Below are 24,386 nucleotides of genomic sequence, written 5' to 3' on the forward strand. Positions count from 1 at the left end.
CTTAGAGAAGTCTCATGTAACTGTACTAGTATTACCCAGGATGTAAACATACTAGTATGATACTACAGTACTGTCGGGCGCCAAAGACAGGCAAGGCTAGAACAAAAGTCTAAAGAACAAGTAACTTAGTTCACCCAGCACGGCATACCAATATGTATACGCGGTAACCAGTCAAAATTTTAATGTGCATAGACTGTAGTACATGGGAATAAGAACGGCCTAGGCTAGGAGGCTGACCCCTAGCTCTTCGGCGATCCGATATGGAGGAGTACCCCGACTAAAAAGTACTGGTACAGGTTTTATGTAACGACCGCCTTCGGAAATGTAATACAGTGGTCCCTCTATAATCCGGCACCATTTGTGCCACGAAAATCTGCTGGATTAGGGAGGGTGCTGGATTAACAAATCTGATTTACTGCTGCAGTGTGCATGAAGAGGACATTTTGGCTACTGAAAATTGTGCTGGTTTATCGAGGGTGCTGGATTATAAAGTGCCGGATTAGAGAGGGACGACTGTACACCGTACTGAATTGAAGTGTCACCGTAGTTTCTTCATTCCTCGAATACATACCAGGACCGCCGCCGGAAGCAGTTTTTGATTGGTCCGGTAGTATCATGGCCGTTCATACAGTTTGTGTATGGTATGGCTGGTACGCCTGGCCTCCACAGTAGGAAACATGTGTTGGTGGCCGAAAAGTTGCGAGGCGGGCCTGCATACATTACGACATGTGGGTACACTGTACTTGGCCACGCAGAGCAAAATCCTTCGGGATTCGAGATCAGGGTGATGTTGGCTAGCCGCGTACCGCTACTGCCCTAGTCCCCAGCAGCTGTATGCCACAATACAGGCAGTCGGTGACTTCTACTGCTCAAACAGTGCTCAATAGTCAATACCCAGGGGCGGGCAAGGCCATCTAAAGCAGAATTCAGAACGGTGCCACTGAGAATATGACCGTGTTAAAAAAAGACATACAGCGTACATGAAATTAAACATGCTATTATAAAGGCGAAATCAGCAGCAAACTATCGTGGCCATCATTCTAGTCTGCAATATCTGTGTACTGAGAAGCCAGGCCACGAAAACACTTGAAAGGCAGTACGAAAACCCAGTTCTAGTACTCCCTGGATGAAAGTAAGTCAGCTACGTGGAGTACAATGTACACAGTTACATGTAGTCTTGACTCCACTATTGAGTGCGTAACACTGTACTGATACCCTACCCTAGTATATTAAAGTCATGTACATGACTGTAAATGTACATGTAGCATACAATTTCAATCACTGAGACATGATGGGACTTTCAGTTCAAGCAATGCTCCAACTCAGTAGGGACATTCGGCAGTGACGATACTCCAGCCAGTCACCCCGGTAGAGTCTCAATTCCTCAGGAAAATACCAGCGCAGCTGCATAGTCATAATTCAAGCTGCGCACAGACTCCAAACCTTCAAATGAAGGCTGCTCATCACACCAATGAGACTGACAGTTGGCTGCAGTATTTCCCACCCTCGTTTTCCCATCAGAAAACCAGAGGCCATGGCAATAGCCCACCGGAGCTCGGAGAGCAGTTTGCGGGCCAAAGCCGTGCATACCTTCTGGGTGATTTTGATGACGTCACCGGAGTAAAAGACACAAGCCGGAGAAGAACTTCACAGTTCACACCAGCAAAGCGAGGATCCTAGCCGGGGTAGGATTCACTCTGATTTCGTGACCGTGCCTGTGTGCACTAATACCGGCGTGAACCTTCAACGTGGCACCGCGAAGCTCCGCATTTCTCCAGGTTCCTATGGCCCGAAAGCTATCAGCAAGCACAGCACAAATACGAGCATGCATCCAGGATAATACTTCGGCACCGGTAGTAGCTGAGTGAGCACGGCTCTCGGTCTGCAGCGGCACATGTGTCACCGTGGCAACAGTCTACTGCATGACCAGTAACCATAGGGATTGCTACCGCCGCCTGCTCGAAGTCCGTGTAGATGTGTCGCTGGAGAAGGTTTGATACCGTAAGCGTCATTGTTGTAAGCAATGAAACACCTCAAGCAGATAAGAGCCAACTTGAATAGTGCTGGATAGTCAAACGAGCCAATGATGATGTCGCTCACCAGTCGAGGCTCGGCTTGCGTGGTGTCGTCGGCGACTTGGACAACGTCTGAACGAACACCTGCAGCTTGACGTGCTCCGACGAGAACGAGTTGATGGGATGCAGGTCGTTGGGCGCTGCTATCGTCTCACTGCCACCATCGCCATCGCCACCGCCGCCGCTGCTACAGTTCGCCTCCAACCAGTGCATGGGCTGCACCTGCGCTGCCGACTGCACTGCCAGCCTCTCGGCGGCATCACGCCGGGTCTTCACCAGCACTGCAAACGTCACGCCATCCCCGTGCAAGCTGCCCAATCCACCAGCACAGGTCGTCAGTCGGAGCAGTGCAGCCCGCAGCGACGCCTCCACCTCCAGCAGGTAGCGGTCTTCAAACTCGTCTGGATCGCGCCGCTCAGGCACGGCCGCCTCGAATACGTACTGCTCGACAACGAGTCCGGCCTGGTTGCGCACCACCAGCACGATCGTCTCGACGTCGCCGCGCACCAAGCAGCCGCGTATGGCCTCCAGGCTCTGCGCGATGTACTGATTCACGTCGGGGTGAAGGCACATGCGCACGGAGGTGCCGTACATGCGTCTGCGCCCGAACACAGACGCCGGGTACACGTCGCGCAGGAACAGGATCTGGTGCCAGGCCACTTCCAGAAACTCGCACACGATGTCGGCTCCAACAAGGGGTTTGGATTTCTTTGACATGGCCGGGCAAATGGAACACACAAATCTTCTGACTAAGGCTGCTGTCTCTTTGCCTGAATAATGTTGAGAGGAGTGCAAAATGCCAAGCTTGTGTATCAGGGTGGATGTTCATCAAGACCAAACTACTTCACGTTGTGCTTGAATTAACAAAAAGTATGAGTGTCAGAAACTTAGCTGGACGTTTTCGAGCGTTCTTAGCGCGGTCCTTGTATAAGACTCCATCTTTTCCAGCAGCAACGCCAAAAAGCTCAGCCAGCAGTTGTCGCTTTTGCCGTCTTGATCTTATGTCCGACTTCTCCTACAGCTCTGCAGTAGATGACTATAAAACCAGAAAGCAAAAGGTTGCAGCTTCCATGCATCGACGCGACTGGACAAGTATGTACCATGTAGATCTACCAGTCGGTTTTCAAAAACGCACACATAATATCCCGAACTGTCTAGCGTCTTCATCTTCATCCCAAAAGAAGACAGAAAAATCGTGCACATTTTCTGGCTTGTTGCATCATTTGCGACCAATGAAGATATAGAAATGTTCTCTCATTTTAGTGCATGTAATTTGAAATGATAAGGACAGTATTCCAAGCTGGTAAGAACTTCGTGGCTTTTCATCGCCTTCCCGCGGACATTAGTGCTCGCTCATTAGTGCACTACAATTTAGGTGCAGCGAGAAAACGCTTCCACGCTGAGAGTCAGTCCGAACACAGAATGGCGGAAGCAAAGAAGGCTGGAGCCGCGATTGGGGCAGAGCTTGAGGCAGCAAAGGCAGAGATCGCTCGGTTGAAGAGTGATCCAGATACTCCCAAAGAGCAGGTAATATCTGAGCACCGGGTCCCTTTTCTTATAATCTGTTTAGACAATTTTTTGTTTCTGTCGAGGTTGGAAAACAATAGAAAATAATTCTGAATTTTTTTACCAACAAACTTTTATGTTTGTGGACATTTTTGCTTCACTGGAAAGGCCGAAATCCTTGACTTTTTCTTGCAACATTACAATCCAGTGCCAGTGGTTGCAAGCTCAAGTCATTGCCAAATTTTGATTCGTTGTGGAAAATCAACTCGACGTCCTATAATGCCACATCAATACACGGCGGTAGCGCAGTTGGGGCGGGTATACATGTAACCCCCTCCCCCCAGCATAGGGGACAGGACTGCATTTCGCCCCCCCCCCCCCCTCCCCCCAGCATAGGGGACAGGACTGCATTCCGCCCCCCCCCCCCCCCCAGCATAGGGGACAGGACCGCATTCCGGCCCAAGCATGGAGCTGCAGTCTACATGCTGTAGTACCGGCACCAGCACTGTCTTGTTCTCTGGCACAAGTCGTGTCCTGCCCGGGCGCCTACTCTGGACGGTGGGCAGATCTCATTGGCCCCGGATTGTACAAGTCATTGCGCAAGAGCACCAGAAACCGTGTTACGGAACGGGGCATAGCGCCTTCTTGTGCCGTCCACCATTGTGTTGGGGTTTACCGTACTTCCCCGGATGTAAGTCACTCCTATTACACTTAACGTGCCGGGCAAGGAAGAGGGTGCGACTTACAATCGGGTGTGACATCCTACTTGCGTAAATCTATTTATAAACAATATGGCTTAAACCGGAAACGGGACGCGATTTATGATCGAGTGTGGCTTATCGGGGAAATACGGTACAGTGATGTTGCTGATTACATTTCTTTGTTAGTGGTCAGTGAATCCAAGCTGTGCACACACACACACACACACACACACACACACACACACACACACACACACACACACACACACGGCAGTGCAAACATCTGACTGCAGCAGCCATACCGTAAAGGTCCGTGTTTACGCCCACTCGAAATAACGCCCATGCCCGAAAACCACCCAGGGTGATGCTGTCCCTGTGTATGCGTATGCGTGCAAAATGTTATGCATGCTTATGAAAACGCAAGCGATGCAATATGCACCTTGTATAGACCCAGCCCTGAAATAACGCCCATGCCCAAGTATAGCCCAGTTTTCAGACCCTTGTTCTGTATTCGCCCGGGGCTTACTTACAGAACTTTACGGTTCATCCAGTACGCATATAGCCGTGTCAATATTCCATCACGTATAGAGACCGTAACACGTAACCGATAGGAAGAGTGTGGTGTTTTCACTCGCAGAACTGGGAATATATGGAAGCAAAAGAGAAAGAAAAATGCTAAGCGAAGAGACTCGGAAGAAGACTAGGTAGAGAAGCGGCTCAGAAACTTACGATGGCCACGTATAAGAGAAAGGCGCCTAGCTACAGTTCTAGCTAATGGCCTACGAGTGACAGCAAAGGACAATGGCACTCTTGCACGACAAGTCCCTTTTATTAGGGAGGTTTCGCTCTACGGAATTACGTATGAAAATAACGTATGAACTGCACGGAACTTTCATACGTAAAAATCAGAGCTGTTGGGTTTCGCTCTACGTGATTTCTCCACCACTGCTCAACATGCGTTGTTGCTTTGGAGACGCGTTGGCTGCATGCGCCCACCCCATGCACCATGAACCGAAACCGCGTTTTCCATGATATTTTGCACGTGGTGTACGGTGTGTGTACCTTGTGTTTCGCGCGGCTTGAATGTTGCCATGGACAAATGCGGAAAATGCGAAAAAAATATTTCAAAAAGTCCTACGGAGGACCCAACGTAGGAAAGAGCTTTCCTACGGAAATCCGTAGAGAGATTTACGTATGAAAGTTGCCCTCGCTCCCCGGCGCGTACGACATACGGATTTTCATACGTAATTACGTAGAGCGAAACCTCCCTATTTTCTTGGGCAGATAAATGCAGATACCGGTACATGTACATGCTCTATCTGCTGCAACAGGGGAGCTAATAATTTGGTCATGTCTCTTTTTCTTTGATTTAGTTCCCCGGTTCAATACGAGGACTTCGTGCCATTTCAAGAGTAGAAAGTTGCACTGTTGGCTCCCGCACACTAGCATGTGAGTCACCATGGTTACCGTGGTTACAGCAGGGTCTGCTTCCCGCCGGCCTGTGTAGCATCGCAGGAAGAGCGGCTACGACGGCAAAGTACTGCTGTGGACATTGAAATCCAGTGGAATGACCGGGGCCGGCGCCCTTACTGCCTTAGCGCGTTCACGCAATGTAGTCCACGTACGCACTCCAGAAAATTGACCGGCAGTGCTCACGGCCGGCTGCAACTCCAGCGCCCGTGGCCACTTGACTTCTCAACGAATTTCAATGTCCACACGAGTAAGAGCTTAGCGTTGATTGCAACAATGCCAACGCTCACTGGGTTCAGCATACTGCTTACGCTTGCCAGAGGCGAACGTCCGTAGCTCAACTCCTGGTGGCTGTGGCCAGGTTGCTGAACTTTATTTAACGCCGCAGCGCCAACAGGCGGTGGTGCTTTTTTTCTTCCACGCGAGCGACGCATTTTCTCTTTGTCCCTGGTGCTTATCAACAAGTGATTGTTTGCCGATTATTACAGATTGCAGCACTATCGAAGAAAATCAAGTATCTTCAGAAGGAGCAAGTGGAGAGAGAAAAGTCACAATTTGTTGTGAAAACAGCCAAGGTAACCAGATCATAACCTTTTCGGATATATGTGTTGTTGACAGACGGAAGTGCATGTGGCTGTGTTTTGATTTCAAACCTCTGCGTGTGTGTGTATACGTGTATGTATACGTGTGTGTGTGTCCGCACACATGTGTGTGTACGTATGTGTGTATCGATGTGCGTGTCCATGTGTGTCTATGTCTGTGCAAACATGTTGCTAAAGTGTGAGCTGTTCAGGGGTCTGGGCTTTACCAGCTCAATGATGACACAAAGTAGAAACCTTGAGTACCTTGGCAAGAATGTTGCAGTCTTTCTTGGCATTGTTGAAATGGACACATTTTTTTTGCTGTTGCATAGGGCACGCGTGACTATGGCCCAGTTCAGATGGCAATCCGGCAGAAGGTGTTTGGAAAAATCGAGAGCGTGTTCAAAGCTCACGGTGCAGTTACGATTGACACGCCGACATTTGAACTCCGGGTAAGTACTCAGGAACATATGGATGGAGAGATTTTGAATTTTGAAATTTTGTGAAACTTTGGAAAATTCTGTGCGAAAGATGACCTGTTTCCGAAATTAAGTTTCGAATCATGGATCTCCCCGTCACGGCAGTTCACACGTATCCAACTAATAACATGGCAGTTGTAATGTGTCGGTATCTGGTTTACCTGCCCGTTTCATGAATTCAAGTACAGGTGCGCTTGGTGAAATCCCACCCAGAGTGCACATTTGGCGCCCTCAATTTGCACGGCCCTTGATGCCTTGGAAGTGGCGCGAATGCGGCTGGACGTACACATGTACAAATGCAATGATGTAATCAGAACTGGTACTAGTACCAGGCGCCAGTTTTGCACTTTGGGTCGGATTTCACCGAGCGACGGCTCAGATGTCCGAAGGAATGGAGGCGTGTGTGCGCAGAGATAGGTGACCGGATAAGACTGCTGTAGTGCATTGCGTTGCGGATTTTGCCGCCTACAGCTGACAAGCCTTGTGAAGTCCTCTCCCAGTGACTGTAGAGATTGGGGAGTTCTGTTGTTCTCGTCCTGCTCGTTCCTGGATAAGTCCACTGCTTTCTTTGTGCAGTGGAAATGCGGACATGGTTGTACTGCCGGTCTGAAACTCGTAGTCTCCGAACAAGTAGAAGTAAAGCCGCTTGACATTTCAATCCCCGCTTTGAGGTCAGCAAAGTCCTGTATAAGCAGAAATATTCGTCTGGAATTTAATTTCGTCTTTTTCGTCCGAGGAGCTTTTGGACTAAATTAAATGCCGGACTAATGTCGATTTGTCCAGCTTTTCAATACACACTTATGATCCATGGACGAAATTTTCAACCGGACGAACTCCCTTCCTTTGGAGTTGGACGAAATTATTGACCGACGAAATTTTCTTCCTCTACAGTACGCCGTTTTCATGCAGGAAAAGTGTGTACGGATTGCATCATATTGAGTTATTTACTATTGTGCACATGGTCAATGCACAGAAGAATTGCCCTTGTGTGGGTTGTTCGTGTGTACTCAATGCTGAACTGTACGTTTATTCTGTTGCTTTCTTGTTCTTGTCCATGGCAGGATATCCTGTGTGGCAAGTATGGAGAAGACTCCAAGCTGATCTACGACTTAGCCGACCAAGGTGGCGAGCTGTGCTCTCTACGCTACGACTTGACAGTATCCTCCAGTGCATGCCTTCTGCACTTTGCTTCAGCACTTATGATCTCTCGCGTTGCTCTCTTTCTCTTCCTCCTGCTGTCTCTCTCTCTCTCTCTCTCTCTCTCTCTCTCTCTCTCTCTCTCTCTCTCTCTCTCTCTCTCTCTCTCTCTCTCTCTCGCTCTCTCTCCCTCTCTCTCTCTCTCTATTGGTCTCTCTCTATTGGTCTCTCTCTCTCCCCCCCCCCCCCCCCCCCCTTCTCCCCCAGCAGCATGGCATGAGGATGACAAAAAGGCCGAGGTTAAAGCGACTGTGCTTGTGCCAGCGTGGTGTCCCGGCTGTTCCTGCTTCCTTCGCCGCGGCCATGCGTGTGCGTGCGCGCGCGCGCGTGTGTGAGAGTGTGTGTTTGGCGCTGGTCGTGGCACGGGGTGCGGGTACTACCGGGTTATCACAATCTGCTGGTCGGGCCAGGAGCACTGTTCACAATGCCGAAGCGAGACTGAATGCCTGCAGGGGGAGATTCTATCTCACACTGCTTAGAGTGGAGAAAGTGTGATACTCACACTGCTTAGAGTGGAGAAAGTGTGATACTCACACTGCTTAGAGTGGAGTAAGTGTGATACTCACACTGCTTAGAGTGGAGTAAGTGTGATACTCACACTGCTTGCCTGCTGTAGATTCTGCTTGCCCCACAGGAACTTTAAATATCTAGTCTCTTCCATCCAGACAGCAATAGTTGTTGCACACCTACTCTTCACCTTGTGTGTTCATGCTCAATCTATCCGGCAAATGCACACGAATGGAGGAATGCTGATATTTGTACAAACACACAACAGAAGCCTACTACGAGTATCTGTTGGTTTCCTTCACCAGAGCAACCTGTCCAGGTCCCGTTCGCACGCTACGTCGCCCTGACCTCCGGCACCAAGATCAAGCGCTACCAGATTGCCAAGGTGTATCGCCGTGACCAGCCGCGCATGACCAAGGGCCGCTATCGCGAGTTCTACCAGTGTGTGAGTATATGTACTACACTCACTGGCTTTGCTCTCTGACTCTGTGTGTGTGTGTGTGTGTGTGTGTGTGCGTGTGTGTGTGTGTGTGTGTGTGCGTGTGTGTGTGTGTGTGCGTGTGTGTGCGTGTGTGTGTGCGTGTGTGTGTGTGTGTGTGTGTCCCATATGGTGCAGTGGTATGTGCAGTCGATTTCCAATCGAGAGGTTGCGGGTTCAATTCCCGACGATTATGGTCGCACACATCTTTCTTCTCTTTCTCGGACTCTTCCTGACTTTTCTTTCATTCTCCTGGGTGGTTACCAACAGCCAGTGTATGCCGGAGTATGTGGTGTGGTGTGTGTGTAGAAAAAAATGGAAAAATGAAAAATAGGGATTCACTGGCCAGAAAAAGTCACTTCAAACAGCTGTGTGGTGGATACCAGGCTAAAAATAGTGACGGTCAACTCATCAGCCTTGCAAGCTTTTGAATTGTGTAATCCCAGCACAAGTTGCTATGTCTAACATAGCTGTTCGCTATCATCGCTTCCGCGATGGGCATGTCTGAGGTGTGTGTGTGTGTGTGTGTGTGTGTGTGTGCTTGAAACAGGATTTTGACATTGCCGGCGACTACGATCCCATGATCCCCGACACAGAAGTACTGCGCGTCGTGTATGAAATCATCGGTGGCCTGGATCTCGGCGATTTTGTCATCAAGGTATGCTCGCCTGAGACAACAGCCTCTCTCTTTCTCTCTCTCTCTCTCTCTCCCTCTCTCTCTCTCTCTCTCTCTCTCTCTCTCTCACTCACACACACACACACACACACACACACACACACACACACACACACACACACACACACACACACACGTGTGTTCAAAGCGTGTTGTGTGTTTGCCGATAATGATTCCCTGCAGGAAGCATTGCTGCTGAGAACATAGTACATGACATTGTGGTCTGTCAAGACCGGTATGAGTTCTTGTCAATCAGGTCTGCAGGTTCATTGTCCCAGGGTGCAATCTTGACTTGCTCTATGAAAGTTTTAAATCAGCCAACTCTTTGAACAACTATCAACGTATGCACGCTCGCACACACCACCACCACCGCCACCACCACAATTGCACTCTTGGGCCAACATCCTCACTTTTCCATCATCTCACTTGAACACTGTAACCAACTACGATATGATGTCATATGTACAATGTTTTTTGATCTTTCCTGGTGTTGTTGGTCTAGATTAATCACAGAAAGGTTCTTGATGGCATGTTGGAGGTGTGTGGTGTGCAGAAGAAGAAAATCCGCGGTACCTGCTCTTGTATCGACAAGCTGGATAAGGTATGACGTGTGTGTGTGTGTGTGTGTGTGTGTGTGTGTGTGTGAATGTGTGTGTGTGTGTGTGAATGTGTGTGTGTGTGTGTGTGTGTGTGTGCGTGCGTGCGTGTGTGTGCCAGTGTGTCTGTGTGTCTGTGTCGGTGTCTGTGTGCACATGTATCTGTATGTGTGTGTGTGTGTGGGGGGGGGGGGGGGGGGGGGGAGGGGGGTGTTTGTGCACATGTGTGTATGTGTATTTTGTGTGTGTATGCTTGTGTGTGTGTGTTTGTGTGTGTATTTGTGCTTTGCTGCTGTGTGCATGCACATGGTTGAGCCTACTGCAGTGGACTTGCAGTACAGTATGTGTGAAGTAGTTAAACTTGCCGTAAGGGTGTACTGTGGAACTCACATAGTACCGCTGACACCCTTGCTTAGTACAGGTATTGTCCGGGGTAGAGGTGTATTGATCATCTGCACTGAAGTTGGTTAGGATAAGAAGTACCTCGGATGCCGCTACGAACACTTTTCTGCTGCCCATGGGGGGGGGGGGGGGGGGGGTATGTCTTACAAGGGTTCCACTGGAGTTCTATCGTTGTTGTTGAACACTCGACTCTGCCTCTGCATATGTCATTCTTCTCTATATGTCGGGTAGGCTCCTTGGGAAGAGGTTCGCAAGGAGATGATCGAGGAGAAGGGCCTAGCGCCCGAGGTAGCAGATCGTATCGGCGAATATGTACAGTTAAAAGGTATGGACACCGTCTCTTCTCATTCCTTTCCTCCTCGCCCAGGCCCTCCTGAAGACCCTGGCCGGCCTGTGCCCTTTGTTTTATCTGAAGTGATAGCTCAGCATTTTGTTTTTCTTCACTCTGACAGCAGGTGCATTGCAATGTGATAGGCTAGGCTATTGTCTAGCAACGGTAAACCTGCCATGTTCTGCATATGCATGCCTGTCGAGAGCTGCAGCAGAGTCTTCAATCACTAATATTGTTTATACCGAGTCCCCGTTCCACTGTTCACGAGCCAAGCAAGCCCTGGATACAGTAGTAGATGAAGAAGAGAGAGAGAGAGATGACGGCAGCAAAGCATCAGTCTGCTATCCGATAAGCTGCTAATCAGATGAACTGGCAAGTCCCGTATGCGAGGGCTCCGTGCAAAGTGGTTACGTCATTACAAGTCTACCCTCGATAGTGGATAACCCGGGGGGGGGGGGGGGGGTATTATCTACTATCCGATGTGAATGTACGCGTTTCAGGCGTCAGGGGATTTCGAATCCTTGTCTACTAATGAGGTTTTGTCTTGCAACCGATGTCGTACTAACCAGGGTAGACCTGTATAAGCAAAATCTCTCCTTGACTAAGGCACTGCTGGTTATTCTCTGCTGCAGGTGGTGACGACCTCCTGGCCAGGCTAAAGAGCGACGAGAAACTCTCCAAGAACAAGTCGGCTCGCCAAGGCCTACAGGACATGGAGCTGCTCTTTGGCTACATCAAGGACTTTGGAATCATGCACAGAGTGAGTGTGCAGCGGCAGCAACAGCAGCAGCAACCACTGCAGCGAGATTTCTGTGTTGACCGCACCCGCGTAGGCCGTAAACATCATTTTGATGCAGGGGCTCTGCAGGGAATGGACTCAGCTGCAGAGCCAGGGAAATATAATTTAAAAATATATAGATTCAACTGCGGTAACGTTTAGTGCTGAAACGAGTACTCTATAAGCTATCGAGCGAGTGCTGTCACTATCGAGTCGAGTATCGAGTACTCTATAAGCACACATGCGCATATAATGTCAGTACCACATACCCAATTTTTGCACACCATTTACATTTCACAAATTAATTACACGTCGCCTGGTCCTTGGCGGCATTGGGAGCGAAGTGCTTCCACACGTCGGAGCGCGGAGATCTCTGAAACGGAGAATCCGTAAATGCCTCAATACAGACATCTACCCTGTGTATCACTAGTCATTAGCCCATCATAGTATACTAGTAAGCCACACTGACTGGGGGGGGGGGGGGGAGGAATTACAAATGTTTTAATTGCAGCTCATGCTCCTGAAATACGGTACTCATCAATGTGACGACTACATTGCATTGCGTATTGTATGCATCAGGTGGTCAGGCTGCAGGTCTTGTCCTTTTTCTCCGCTTTCGTCATTCCATGCACAATCATGCCCGTGCTGTTTTCTCAGAGAACGGTCGCTCGTTCTCGGAGAATGCACCGCGGAAACCCCTTGAAACGACCCTGGAAATCCCCTGAAACTATGTGTATATATGTTATTGCAACTGACCACATACATAGTGACCATGTATAGTGGTCTCTGAACAATTAGGCCTTATATAGAGCAATGACCATATATAGAGGATTGCTGGGCTACTGAGTCCTACATATATTTTGCCTACTAACCCTGCGAATCTCTGTGTACGTGTGCAGATTTCGTTCGACATGAGCTTAGCGCGTGGTCTCGATTACTACACCGGCCTCATCTACGAGTGCATTCTAGTCGGTAAGGAATCCGAAACACGCGCTCAAACTCACAAGATCCTTGATGTATGTACTGGTTGATTCAGGGGTGGCCTTGTGTGCTGTTCTGTCTTGCTGGTGGAGGAGAGCTGTTTTCGTCATTGTCCCAACGTCCTCACCGTGGAGAAAAGTAGACCGTGTGTATGTGTGTGTGTGTGTGTGTGTGTGTGTGTGCCAGCGGCAGAATGTCTTCCTCCCACGTTGTGTGTTGCCGCATTCTGTGGTAGACCCAGACGCAGAGCCAGCAGCTGAATGTATTTGCACTACTCACCACACCCACTGTTGGGGCTCTTGGAGAGTAAAGACTATGTTTTACGCTATCAGTCGGGAGCATACAACACTGCACATGCTTTCTTGTGGCTGTCGGAGCATGGGCCTCGCCCGGCCTACTATTCAACTAGCTGTTTCATAATGTGTGTGTATGTGTGTGTGCTTGTGTGTGCATGCGTGTGTATGCTGTGTGTGCTGTGGATAGGCGAGCAGGCTCTTCTGACAGATGTTCCAGAGCTGGACGCCGGGGTTGGCCCCAGTGCCGATGCAGCAACAGCAGCAGCTGCGCCAGCTGCTGACGCAGCGGCCACACCAGCTGCCGACGCAACAGCTGCACCAGCTGCAAGCGAGGATGCTAGCGAAGAAGGCATGCCAGGTGAGTACAGTGTACTGTTGGGTGCCGAAGAACTGGGGAGTCAGAGTCGTAGCCTACGCCGTTCTTATTTTGTCTATGGACGGTCGAGTCACCTTGTATATATCGGTATGCTGTGCTGGGTAAAGTCCCGACCTTTGTGTTCTTGGTCGCTCCGTTCTTCGGCGCCCCACATAGCAGCAGTGTACTGTAGTGTTAGTGCAAGTAGCCACACCGGTGGAGCTATGTGCCATGGGGAGCGGCTAATCTTATCTTGTTGTAAAGCCTGAAATGTTTTAAACAATTCCCGCCAAGATAGGATGTTTTCAGAACTTGGAAGCTCCATTGTCGCCTTGTCATATTTTCACTACACCTCCAACTCGCAACTCCCCAAGTCCTCAGCTACGGTACAAGGATTGTTTCCAAATATTCACCCAGGAGGGCTTCATCAGGGATATAGGACATTTGGAAACAATGGCTGTACTTGGTGTAGCCGAGGACGTTGTTGATTGTTAGCACTTGCTGCGCTGTTCGCTCGTGCTGTATGTGACTGGTTGTGTACTTGATGTATGATTTCTCATGTTGTTGTTGTTGCAGTTGGTGTGGGCTCCATTTCCGGTGGTGGTCGCTACGACAACCTTGTTGGACTGTATTCTGGCTCTCAGGTATGCCTCTGGTCTGGGTAGCATTCTGGTGCTGAGCACTACACCCCCCCCCCCCCCATACACACACACACGCATGCACACACACATGCACACACACACACACGCGCGCGCGCACACACACGCACACACCGTTGTTCCTAACTCATAAGTCCTCTCCCAGGAATTTCTTTCCTGTTTAACTAAGGCCATCATTTTGTATAGCTATGTTTCGCGTCGTCCGCACGCATACGTTTTGATTTTTTTCGGAAAAAAATAAAAAATCGAACATGCACAGTGAGTGTACGATCGTGCGAGTCATCAGTGTGGACAAGTTGCATACGGCGAAGCTGGGATTCAGAAATGGCCTCTAGCAGGCCAGCGTAGGTAAATCGTTTGTTCGGCATCTGGGAGAAATATTCTATGAGCTTACGCCAGACCGCATTGATCGCCTAAGCTGAGAAGATGCGTCGTTCCGGAGCTCTTTGCAACGCTGCTGAAGTCTGAGTACAATATTCCAGCGAAGCATAGGCACCAACGGTTGCCTCCTCTGTCCAAAGTGAATATTTACTCATGCTGATAACCCAGATGTTATGCTTCGATGTACGATTTTTCTTTCGAATGTACACCATGCACGAGCTATTGTGCTATGTACAGTGCATATAATTATACCTCTGATGAGCCTTTTTTTTTTTTTTGCAACTTTTTATTTTTTCCGCCTCTTGCATATGATTTTGGAAGTTGAACTGACGCGAAACATAGATATAAAAAATGATGGCCTAAAGCTTCTTATGCGAGCAAGTATACCTCAAACGAATGATGGGTAGTACAAATGAATCTTTAAAGTAAGAAAATGAATTGGATCCAACATAGCACATGCAAAGAAGTCAACAATTGAGGACAACACCGCAAACAGAAGTAGATATTAGACATGTTTCTCTTGTAGAGAAACCAGTAAATATTGAGGCTGAGTACTATGTGGCGTTGGTGGTGGTGCGTATGCGTGTATTTGTGTGCATGTGTGTGTGTGTGTGTGTGTGTGTGTGTGTGTGTGTGTGTGTGTGTGTGTGTGTGTGTGTGCGTGTGCATGTGTGTGTGTGTGTGCGTGTGCATGTGTGTCTATGCACGTCTGCAGGTCCCCTGCGTCGGTGTCAGTATCGGCATTGAGCGCGTCTTCTCTATCTTGGAAGCCAAGGAGCATGCCAAGCTGCAGGTTAGCAGCATCAGCCGCACTCTGTTATTATCACTCTACAGGACTTGTTATACTGTAGAGGCAGAACATTTCGTCGGTCAATAATTTCGTCCAACTCCAAAGATAAGGAGTTCTTCCGGTTGACAATTCCGTCCATAGATCATAAGAGTGTATAGAAACGCTGGACAAATCGATATTCGTCCTACATTTAATTTAGTCCAAAAGCTCCTTGGACGAAAAAGACGAAATTAAATTCCAGACGAATATTTCTGCTTATACAGTACATGATTGTGTACAACCTAGTAGTTAGTAGTAGTTTTTAAAATTTTACTAGGGGAGTCCCAGCAGGCTACTGCCTTTTTACTGGGAACCCTAGGTGAAGTTTAAGAACAGAGCAAGAGACTAAGCAAACGAAAATATGGTGGAACAAAAAAGTGATTTTACAAATGTCTCTACTCACGAGTTTCATGCTGAAAGTCAATCATCAGGAGCCCGGGGCTATAGTCGGGGTTGTGTGGTCTTATTCACTATAGGTGTTGTCCCATGACAGGTATGCAATTCTAGTGACTGTGTACGCTATAACGTTAGATTTTACTAGTTTGAGGGGAAGACACAAACGGGAAAAGTCTGAAGAAAAAATTGACTGTCACCACCAGGACTCGAACCAGGGACCCTCGCTTGTAGCTAGCGATGCTCTAACCACTGAGCTATGGCGTAGTCGTCATCCCAGCAGAGACCGTTCAACATTTTCTTCAGACTTCGTAACTCACACTTCCTATAACGTTAGAACTTAAAGGATATATGCCACCTGCCGCTGTGCAGCATCTGATGGTACTGTGGTATTCAGTAAAAAAATAAAAAAATAAAATATGCAATACACTTACATGGTACGTTTGCCACTCAAAAGTTCTTCTAGTAATCTATATGGACTCGGATGGAGAGCCAAGTATTGGTTTTTCGTTGGTGCGCATCCAAGGTGTGTTAGAGCTGTTAGCCAGTTAGTTGTAGAACGTCAGTACCGTCGGTCAGTGTCGTGCAATGTGATCGCATGAGCTGGTTGTTTAGTAACTGGTGGTGTTAGTGGACATAGTGTAACTTGTAGTTCCTTGGTCATTTTTTATTTTCTATCAAGCCATCTACTGTAAAACACGATATTTTCGGTGTAACTTTAATTTCGGTGATTTCGGCAGAGAAAACAAGCACCTAAATTTAGATTGCACCTAAAAGGCACCAGAGTATATGCACTGTATGTGCAGGGAATGCTGGTCACCTAATTCTAAATTACACCTGAAACCTGGCAGGTCCCTGACACCGAAATTTTAATCCACCTAAAATTACATGTTTTACAGTATATGGGATCTCTTTTAAAATAACTTTTATACGCACTTAAGCCATAAATGGGCATCTTGCCACTCGGCTAGCCCCCGTATATAAGGCGGATTTGACGTCGTTTAGAGATTAATTTTCGCTATTTCAGCGACCATCACACATTCGCGAATATAAATCACCGCAAACTGCTCTATACATTGATCGTATGCAGTAAGGTCCAGCTGAAAAGGTACAATCGCGAAAGCTTCTCCTCGTGAATCAGCCCAATTCATGAAAATGCGAAATGTGTGCGCCGCGAAAGTTTATCGCTTTACAGTATTCCTTATTTTGGCGTGCGCAATGGGCGTACTCTTGGTTCTGCTGTGACCGCTCGCCATGATCATTTCCTATTGCCGTCTGGCATTGCAGGCGGAAAGCTTGGTCTAACTCCGTACAGTTCTAAAGACCACCTGGTTTTAACGACCGCTTTTGCTTGCACCGTGGGGTGGTCGACTGAACCTCTCAGTCTGGCCATTGGTCTGTGGGTGGTAGGCACTAGTTAGCCTGCGTTCCACGCCACACAGCTGATGTAGGTGACCGAGCGTGTAGAGTTCACAAACTCTGAACCCCGATCACTCAGCTGCACCTTGCAGCAGCCATGGCGGCAAAAGAGGCGGTACAAAAACTCCGCACCGCCACGGGCTGTCTTATCTGGAAGAGCACCAGCTTCCGGCCACTTGGAGAAGGCATCAGTCACCGAGATGATATACTTGTTGCCTCTCGAGGTCTCTTGGAGTGGACCAATAAGATCCACACCGATGCGAGATCACACTTCAGGTTCAACTGGAATGGGTCGAAGAATGGACGTCTTCTTCAATGTCCTGTCCAATTTTTGGCAGACGAGACACTCACGGACATAATTGTCCACATCTGAGCCAATACCGCTCCAATAGTTTCTCTCACAGACCTTCCTCCTCGTCTTATCACGGCCAAGGTGACCAGACATATCATGCAAGTGGCATGCATGCAAGATCTCCTTTTGTTGGCCGTCGTCTGTGATCCATTGTCGTAGGCCTTCATCAGTTTGGCGAAAAAGGACCCCACGATCCAAGACGAAGTTGACTGCAAAGCGTTTTATTGCTTTACGCCTCTCCAATAGTACCTCTCACAGACCTTCCTCCTCGTCTTATCACGGCCAAGGTGACCAGACATATCATGCGAGTGGCATGCATGCAAGATCTCCTTTTGTTGGCCGTCGTCTGTGATCCATTGTCGTAGGCCTTCATCAGTTTGGCGAAAAAGGACCCCACGATCCAAGACAAAGTTGACTGCAAAGTGTTGTATTGCTTTGCGCCTCTCCAATAGTACCTCTCACAGACCTTCCTCCTCGTCTTATCACGGCCAAGGTGACCAGACGTATCATGCGAGTGGCATGCATGAAAGATCTCCTTTTGTTGGCCGTCGTCTGTGATCCATTGTCGTAGGCCTTCATCAGTTTGGCGAAAAAGGACCCCACGATCCAAGACGAAGTTGACTGCAAAGCGTTTTATTGCTTTACGCCTCTCCAATAGTACCTCTCACAGACCTTCCTCCTCGTCTTATCACGGCCAAGGTGACCAGACATATCATGCGAGTGGCATGCATGCAAGATCTCCTTTTGTTGGCCGTCGTCTGTGATCCATTGTCGTAGGCCTTCATCAGTTTGGCGAAAAAGGACCCCACGATCCAAGACAAAGTTGACTGCAAAGTGTTGTATTGCTTTGCGCCTCTCCAATAGTACCTCTCACAGACCTTCCTCCTCGTCTTATCACGGCCAAGGTGACCAGACGTATCATGCGAGTGGCATGCATGAAAGATCTCCTTTTGTTGGCCGTCGTCTGTGATCCATTGTCGTAGGCCTTCATCAGTTTGGCGAAAAAGGACCCCACGATCCAAGACGAAGTTGACTGCAAAGCGTTTTATTGCTTTACGCCTCTCCAATAGTACCTCTCACAGACCTTCCTCCTCGTCTTATCACGGCCAAGGTGACCAGACGTATCATGCGAGTGGCATGCATGCAAGATCTCCTTTTGTTGGCCGTCGTCTGTGATCCATTGTCGTAGGCCTTCATCAGTTTGGCGAAAAAGGACCCCACGATCCAAGACGAAGTTGACTGCAAAGCGTTTTATTGCTTCCCGCCTCTCCAATAGTACCTCTCACAGACCTTCCTCCTTGTCTTATCACGACCAAGGTGACCAGACATATCATGCGAGTGGCATGCATGCAAGATCTCCTTTTGTTGGCCGTCGTCTGTGATCCATCGTCGTAGGCCTTCATCAGTTTGGCGAAAAAGGACCCCACGATCCAAGACGAAGTTGACTGCAAAGCGGTTTATTGCTTTCCGCCTCTCCAATAGTACCTCTCACAGACCTTCCTCCTTGTCTTATCACGGCCAAGGTGACCAGACATATCATGCGAGTGGCATGCATGCAAGATCTCCTTTTGTTGGCCGTCGTCTGTGATCCATTGTCGTAGGCCTTCATCAGTTTGGCGAAAAAGGACCCCACGATCCAAGACGAAGTTGACTGCAAAGCGTTTTATTGCTTTCCGCCTCTCCAATAGTACCTCTCACAGACCTTCCTCCTTGTCTTATCACGGCCAAAGTGACCAGACATATCATGCGAGTGGCATGCATGCAATATCTCCTTTTGTTGGCCGTCGTCTGTGATCCGTTGTCGTAGGCCTTCATCAGTTTGGCGAAAAAGGACCCCACGATCCAAGACGAAGTTGACTGCAAAGCGTTTTATTGCTTTACACCTCTTCGTGTCCGCAGGAAACGAGGCAGGCGTTTGCAACGCTTGCAAGACTTCGTCATAACACACCCGAGTACCACCAAGAGAAGCCTCTTCGCGTTCGCAGGAAACGAGGCAGGCGTTTGCAACGCTTGCAAGACTTCGTCATAACACACCCGAGTACCACCAAGAAAAAGACATCTTCAGGATGTTTTGAAGAAAAAAACACCGAAAGCACAACTCACGATAGAACTCGAACTCTGGAAAAGAGGAATGGATCGGAGCCAATACTTTCCAGGTTGGGTGCAGGCACTCAACCACGGGAGATCGCCAGTTCCTTGGGCATGCCCAAGTCTGGTTTGTCAGGTGGAAGTGTATTGCTTCCACCAAGCTCCTCGAGTGGGCAGGCCTGCTCGAGTGATGCTGATTTGAACGACACCACGAGTGGGCAGGTACCCTCGTGTGTGGACGTGAGCACGGACGACCCGGAGCATGCTCCGGTGTCCTCAGATATAAAACAGTTCCTTCAGACTCGCTTCAGGAAGCCCTTGAAGGGCAAGGAGCACAGGGACCTAGTAGAGCAGTTTTCCCGACCAGAGGTGGACACACCTAAGCTAGACCATGAGGTCCTGAATTTACCTGGTGTAAGGCAGTCATTCAAGAGGTCGCGGGACGACACGTTGTACTCCCTACAGAGCAGCGTATTGGATTGTTTGGGTCCTCTCTCTGCCCTGATGATGGAGGCCAAGGCAGCGCAGGACGCTGGTGCAGGTCTGGACCTGCAAGCTGTATTGGGCATGGCGCCGGCTGGCTTGTCTCTGCTGGGCAATGCCAACAGTAACCTCTCGGTGCTGAGGCGCCAGGAGTTCCTAGAACACCTTGATAAGAGCCTGGTACCCATGGCGGAAGAGCCATTTGATAAAGCGGGCACGGCCCTATTCGGCCCAGAACTATTTGAGTGCATCCAGTCCAAGGCAGAGTCTCAGGAGGCGCTGGGCTTGGTTGTAAAACAATACAAGGACGCTCGAGCTCCTCCGCAGTCGAGCGACAGCAAGTCTGGCTCTGGAGGGGCGGCAGCGGGTGAACGCCAGTTTTTTTCGAGGTACTGGGGTCAGCAGGTACGGCGGTGGCTCCCGGTACGAGCCTTACACCAGCCCGTACAACCAGACTCGATATAGCCGAGCCAGTCGTGGCTATGCTAACCGAAGCCGGATGCTTCTCCCGTCAGAGCAACAGGACGGTCAAGGACCGGACACCAGCTACGCAGCATAGCTGGGACGTTCCTGGCAGTGTGGATGTTAGTGCCAGAGGAGGTCTGGACTGGCGGATGCTGCTCGCCGTATCGGCTCTCAAGACTGGGCTTTGCCTCTCTAGCAAGTGTGTTTCGCACCTTTTCTAGTACCGGAGCTCTGCTCGGTACAACATGTGTTGGCGTAGGTTTCGTGCTCCGCATCGTGGCGTACGGCGGACAGCACGTAGCCGTCCCTCTTAGGGTCATTCCGGGGGGGGGGGGGCTGGCATCAGCAGCCACTTACTGTGCAGCCGTTCTCAGCTCCGGGGTTTAGGCTATAGCCGGACCTGCTGCTATCAGGACACTTAGGTGCCTGTTCCGTGACTCTATTGTTATCCATACGTGGGAATGAATATGTTTCTCCGACGTGTGTTTTATGTGTCTTGTGCGCTTTGAAGTATACACTGTTATATCGAAGCTTGAAGCTCCGATGCGCAATTTCCCCTTTCGCTAGCAATGGTACATTGTGACTTGTGACGGGAAGTGGGAGTTGTGCTAGGAGCTGAGAGCGAGATATAACAGTGTCCCACCCGCCCTCCCATTACGTGTTGGTGGATATTTTGGGAATGATTCATTTTTTCCTGTCACATATGCGTAGTCTCGCTTCACTAAAAAAAGGCAACTGTAGTGATGTGGTTTTATTTTTCCATGCTGTGAAGTTCCAGTTGGATATTTATGACGTCACAGAGCAACTGTTCACTACATGGGGCAGTGGTCTACCAGAGCAATCACACTGATATTTTATTATTTTTTCATTTTGCTGCAGGAGGCCAAGGCGAAGGGCGAGCGCTACATCATCCGCAAGCGCGAGACCGAGGTGTACGTGGCGTCGGCCGAGAAGAACATGACCGGCGAGCGCACCAAGCTCTGCTGCACGCTCTGGGACGCCGGCATCAAGGCCGAGCTGGCCTATAGGAAGAACCCGAGGATGCTCGACCAGATGCAGTACTGCGAGGCCGAAGGCATTCCGCTGGCTCTGATCATCGGCTCACGGGAGCTGGAAAACGACGAGGTGTCGCTCAGAGTGGTCGACACGCGCGAGCAGGTATGTGTTGAATGAGACCCGGTGGGTGTGACCCCCGCACCTCACCCATCCAAGAGTGTACATGCCTTTGGCAGTGTGCAGTTCAGCACTGAATGTATGCTTTGTTGTGTGAAGTTAACGTGTACTCTGCTGCGGGCAGAACCTGAGGTGAAACAGTTACATGAGCTGCAATCATGGACTCTTGGTGAAGGCCCTGAACCACTGGTCTGAAGGTCGTGCATTGCTTGTCACTGGCATCGTGGACAGGGTTGCCTTAACTGGCAGCGTGTGTATGTGTGTGTGTGTGTGTGTGCGTGCATACGTGCGTGTAATGAATTAGTTTTCCAGGGTTGTGGGTTTTTTCTATACAGTAGAGTGTCGATTATCCGCACCCCTCGGGGCGCGGGCTGTCTCCAGGGGATTCGAATGAGAAGATTGTTCGGATAAGGGAGCAGTCACACATCTATCTTAAAACCTGCATATTTAATACCACATGTTTTCATTTGTCTTTCTCTTAGGCAGTAGAAGAGGAACTAGGCGCACTCCAGCTCCTCAAAATGGCACTATCGTTATACATTTTGACTCCAACCTGTTGTAATACATTTTGTGCATCGCTTGAATGGTGCTCTGCGCAGGGAAAATCAGCAAAAACTAATTTTTCTACCCCTCAATTCAATGCAAGCGAGCATTTCGGATAATTGATCGTTCGGACAATCGGCATTCTACTATTCACGTGCATGGCAAGCTACTCGTACAGCAGCACCACTATAGCCAGGGCTGTTGGACACGGTACGGTTACTATGGTATTGACCGCACCACTATTTGCCCCAGGTACCCCGTGAATCAATAAAATACACTGATCTGGGGTCTAAATTTCCAAAATGTTCTGCTCAGCCACCACTCCCCCACGAGTAAATTGTACTTCTTCAGATGGCTGACCGTACCACACTAAAAATACCGTCCGACGCCCCTGATAGCGGATGCGAGCCATTCTGGACATGTGCATGTGCTGTGTCTTCTCCTATCCACCCGTGCCCACTGTGCAGATTGCTGTGAAGCGTGGCGACCTACTGGACGAAGTGCGCAAACAGCTGGCCAGGCTGTGAACATGGTGCAACACATGTCCCACCAACTCCACCGCCACCATCACCAGTGTTGAGGAATCTGAAGTACGGCGCTCACACTATACCGTCAATATTTCTCTATAATTTTTGGCACGTTTTCCACTGGTTATGGTCGTGACTAACAAAATACATGCAGGCGAATATTTATTGCCCGTGCCAAAAACGCCAGCAGGATTCATAAAATATTAGAAACATTTTCTTACCATCATGCAGCACATGTAGGTCGATGTTGTGTAGTTGAAAGAGAATTGCCGTGTGGAATACTGTGGTGACATTGTGTGTCTAGTTTGGGCTGGAAGAAGGTGCCGTTGCGGCGGGTTGTTTTCCGGTCCGCGGGGAGCGGCTGTGTATGTGTCCGACTATCGGTCTTGCGGAGTGCAAACATTTGGGAAACGAGGGGGGGGGCATTGTGAGGTATGTGTGTGAAGCTCTGAGCTTCTTTTAGTCTAAAGGGATGTCACCTCCACAACAATTATGCTGTTGTTGGTGGTGCTGCTGTTGTTGTTGTTTCAAATCTTTATTCTCACGATAGCCAGTGGCCAATAAGAGATAACAGTGTAAGAAAGGAGAAAGAGTGAGGAAGAATTGGGTGGGCAGGGCGTAGGGGTTAATGACTACTTAAGTGTACGGGCAGGGGTGGTCGCTACACGAGCATACAGAGTTGTGCAACAGCCGGGATATCTGGGATTTGAAGGGAGTACGAGAAGGGATTTCGCGAAGCTGGGTGGGCAAGCAATTAAAGTAATGAAGGGCCTTGTACAGGGGAGAATGGAGACAGCGGTCAGTCCGCAGAGTTGGCAAGTGCCAAGTACGAGAGCGACGTAAGTTATACGAAGGTTGCAGGTTGCTAGCAGTATGCATCGAGAGTATGTGGAGGGGCATAATTGTGGCGCAGAGAATGCGCGAAGAGTATAATTATGTTATTAAAGCGTGAAAATAATGTTGGCCATTTGATGCGATGCAAAAGGTGGGAGTGTTCTAAGTGTGTGTAATGGGGAAGGTGGAGACATATTCTGGCGGCTTTCCGCTGGAGTCGTTCGTTGTTGTTGTTTACAAATCAATGAATTTTTCCATACACATGCTCGGGCCGGGCGGGCCGGAAAGTGATTCCCAGATCCTAGTTGGTCTTGTACTCGTACTTGTAGCAAGAGAAAAATTTAATAAATGATAATCACCATGGTAGAAGCCAATCACGATGCATTTAGCAGGGCACGCGTGTGTGTTCTCGGCCCTGAGAAGCGCTTGGCGAGCAGATATCCGTGATATCTACCCTCCAGGCCAGGGAGTTGTAAATGGTATTTTACTAGGGCTGAAACGATCTTGGATTTTCACGTATCTATTACTCTTTAGCTTAACGATCGAGTAATCGACTATGATCGTTAGCAAATAGAGTCATAATTCTGTGCAAACATTACTTTGTGTTCCACAAACTATGCCTTCATAATACCAACAAATCTGCATTAGTGAAAGGGTAGCTCCGAAACATGGCAGTTTTGAAGTCAATTTAACCTCAGAACATGAACCATACCCCTGGCAACTGCATACTCCCAACGGAAACTGATTCAAACTCCACAAAAAGGGAACCCCAGCGACCCAAGCATCCAAGCATCAACAGCACTCCAGAAAGCAGACTTACTTGCTCGGCAT

At 49.1% G+C, this 24,386-nt stretch overlaps 2 protein-coding genes across 2 annotated transcripts; one reads left to right on the forward strand and one right to left on the reverse strand.

Annotated features, from left to right (window-relative positions):
• Positions 1-856: 856 nt before the first annotated feature.
• Positions 857-3,197, reverse strand: LOC135814233 (mitotic spindle assembly checkpoint protein MAD2B-like). The gene has a single exon (XM_065327329.1). The coding sequence runs from the start codon at positions 2,790-2,792 to the stop codon at positions 2,097-2,099; it is 696 nt and encodes a 231-aa protein (XP_065183401.1). The 5' UTR covers positions 2,793-3,197; the 3' UTR covers positions 857-2,096.
• A 92-nt stretch (positions 3,198-3,289) lies between these two features.
• Positions 3,290-23,000, forward strand: LOC135814224 (histidine--tRNA ligase-like). Its single transcript, XM_065327318.1, has 15 exons — positions 3,290-3,602; positions 6,241-6,327; positions 6,666-6,785; positions 7,874-7,969; positions 8,836-8,961; positions 9,545-9,652; positions 10,173-10,271; positions 10,900-10,993; positions 11,632-11,759; positions 12,677-12,749; positions 13,242-13,412; positions 13,986-14,053; positions 15,165-15,242; positions 21,358-21,636; positions 22,662-23,000. The coding sequence occupies exons 1-15, from the start codon at positions 3,354-3,356 to the stop codon at positions 22,719-22,721; spliced, it is 1,836 nt and encodes a 611-aa protein (XP_065183390.1). The 5' UTR covers positions 3,290-3,353; the 3' UTR covers positions 22,722-23,000.
• The last annotated feature ends 1,386 nt before the right edge of the window (positions 23,001-24,386 follow it).

Source organism: Sycon ciliatum, chromosome 1 (assembly GCF_964019385.1).
Source record: "Sycon ciliatum chromosome 1, ocSycCili1.1, whole genome shotgun sequence".
In the NCBI taxonomy this organism is placed as follows: domain Eukaryota; kingdom Metazoa; phylum Porifera; class Calcarea; order Leucosolenida; family Sycettidae; genus Sycon; species Sycon ciliatum.

Excerpts from the sequence above, each read along its gene's own strand:
- LOC135814224 (XM_065327318.1), top strand. The coding sequence starts at position 3,354 with ATGATAAGGACAGTATTCCAAGCTGGTAAGAACTTCGTGGCTTTTCAT. Across the intron at positions 7,970-8,835 it reads CTCTACGCTACGACTTGACA|GTCCCGTTCGCACGCTACGT; the intron begins GTATCCTCCAGT and ends CAACCTGTCCAG. Across the intron at positions 12,750-13,241 it reads CTACGAGTGCATTCTAGTCG|GCGAGCAGGCTCTTCTGACA; the intron begins GTAAGGAATCCG and ends TGCTGTGGATAG.
- LOC135814233 (XM_065327329.1), bottom strand. The coding sequence starts at position 2,792 with ATGTCAAAGAAATCCAAACCCCTTGTTGGAGCCGACATCGTGTGCGAG.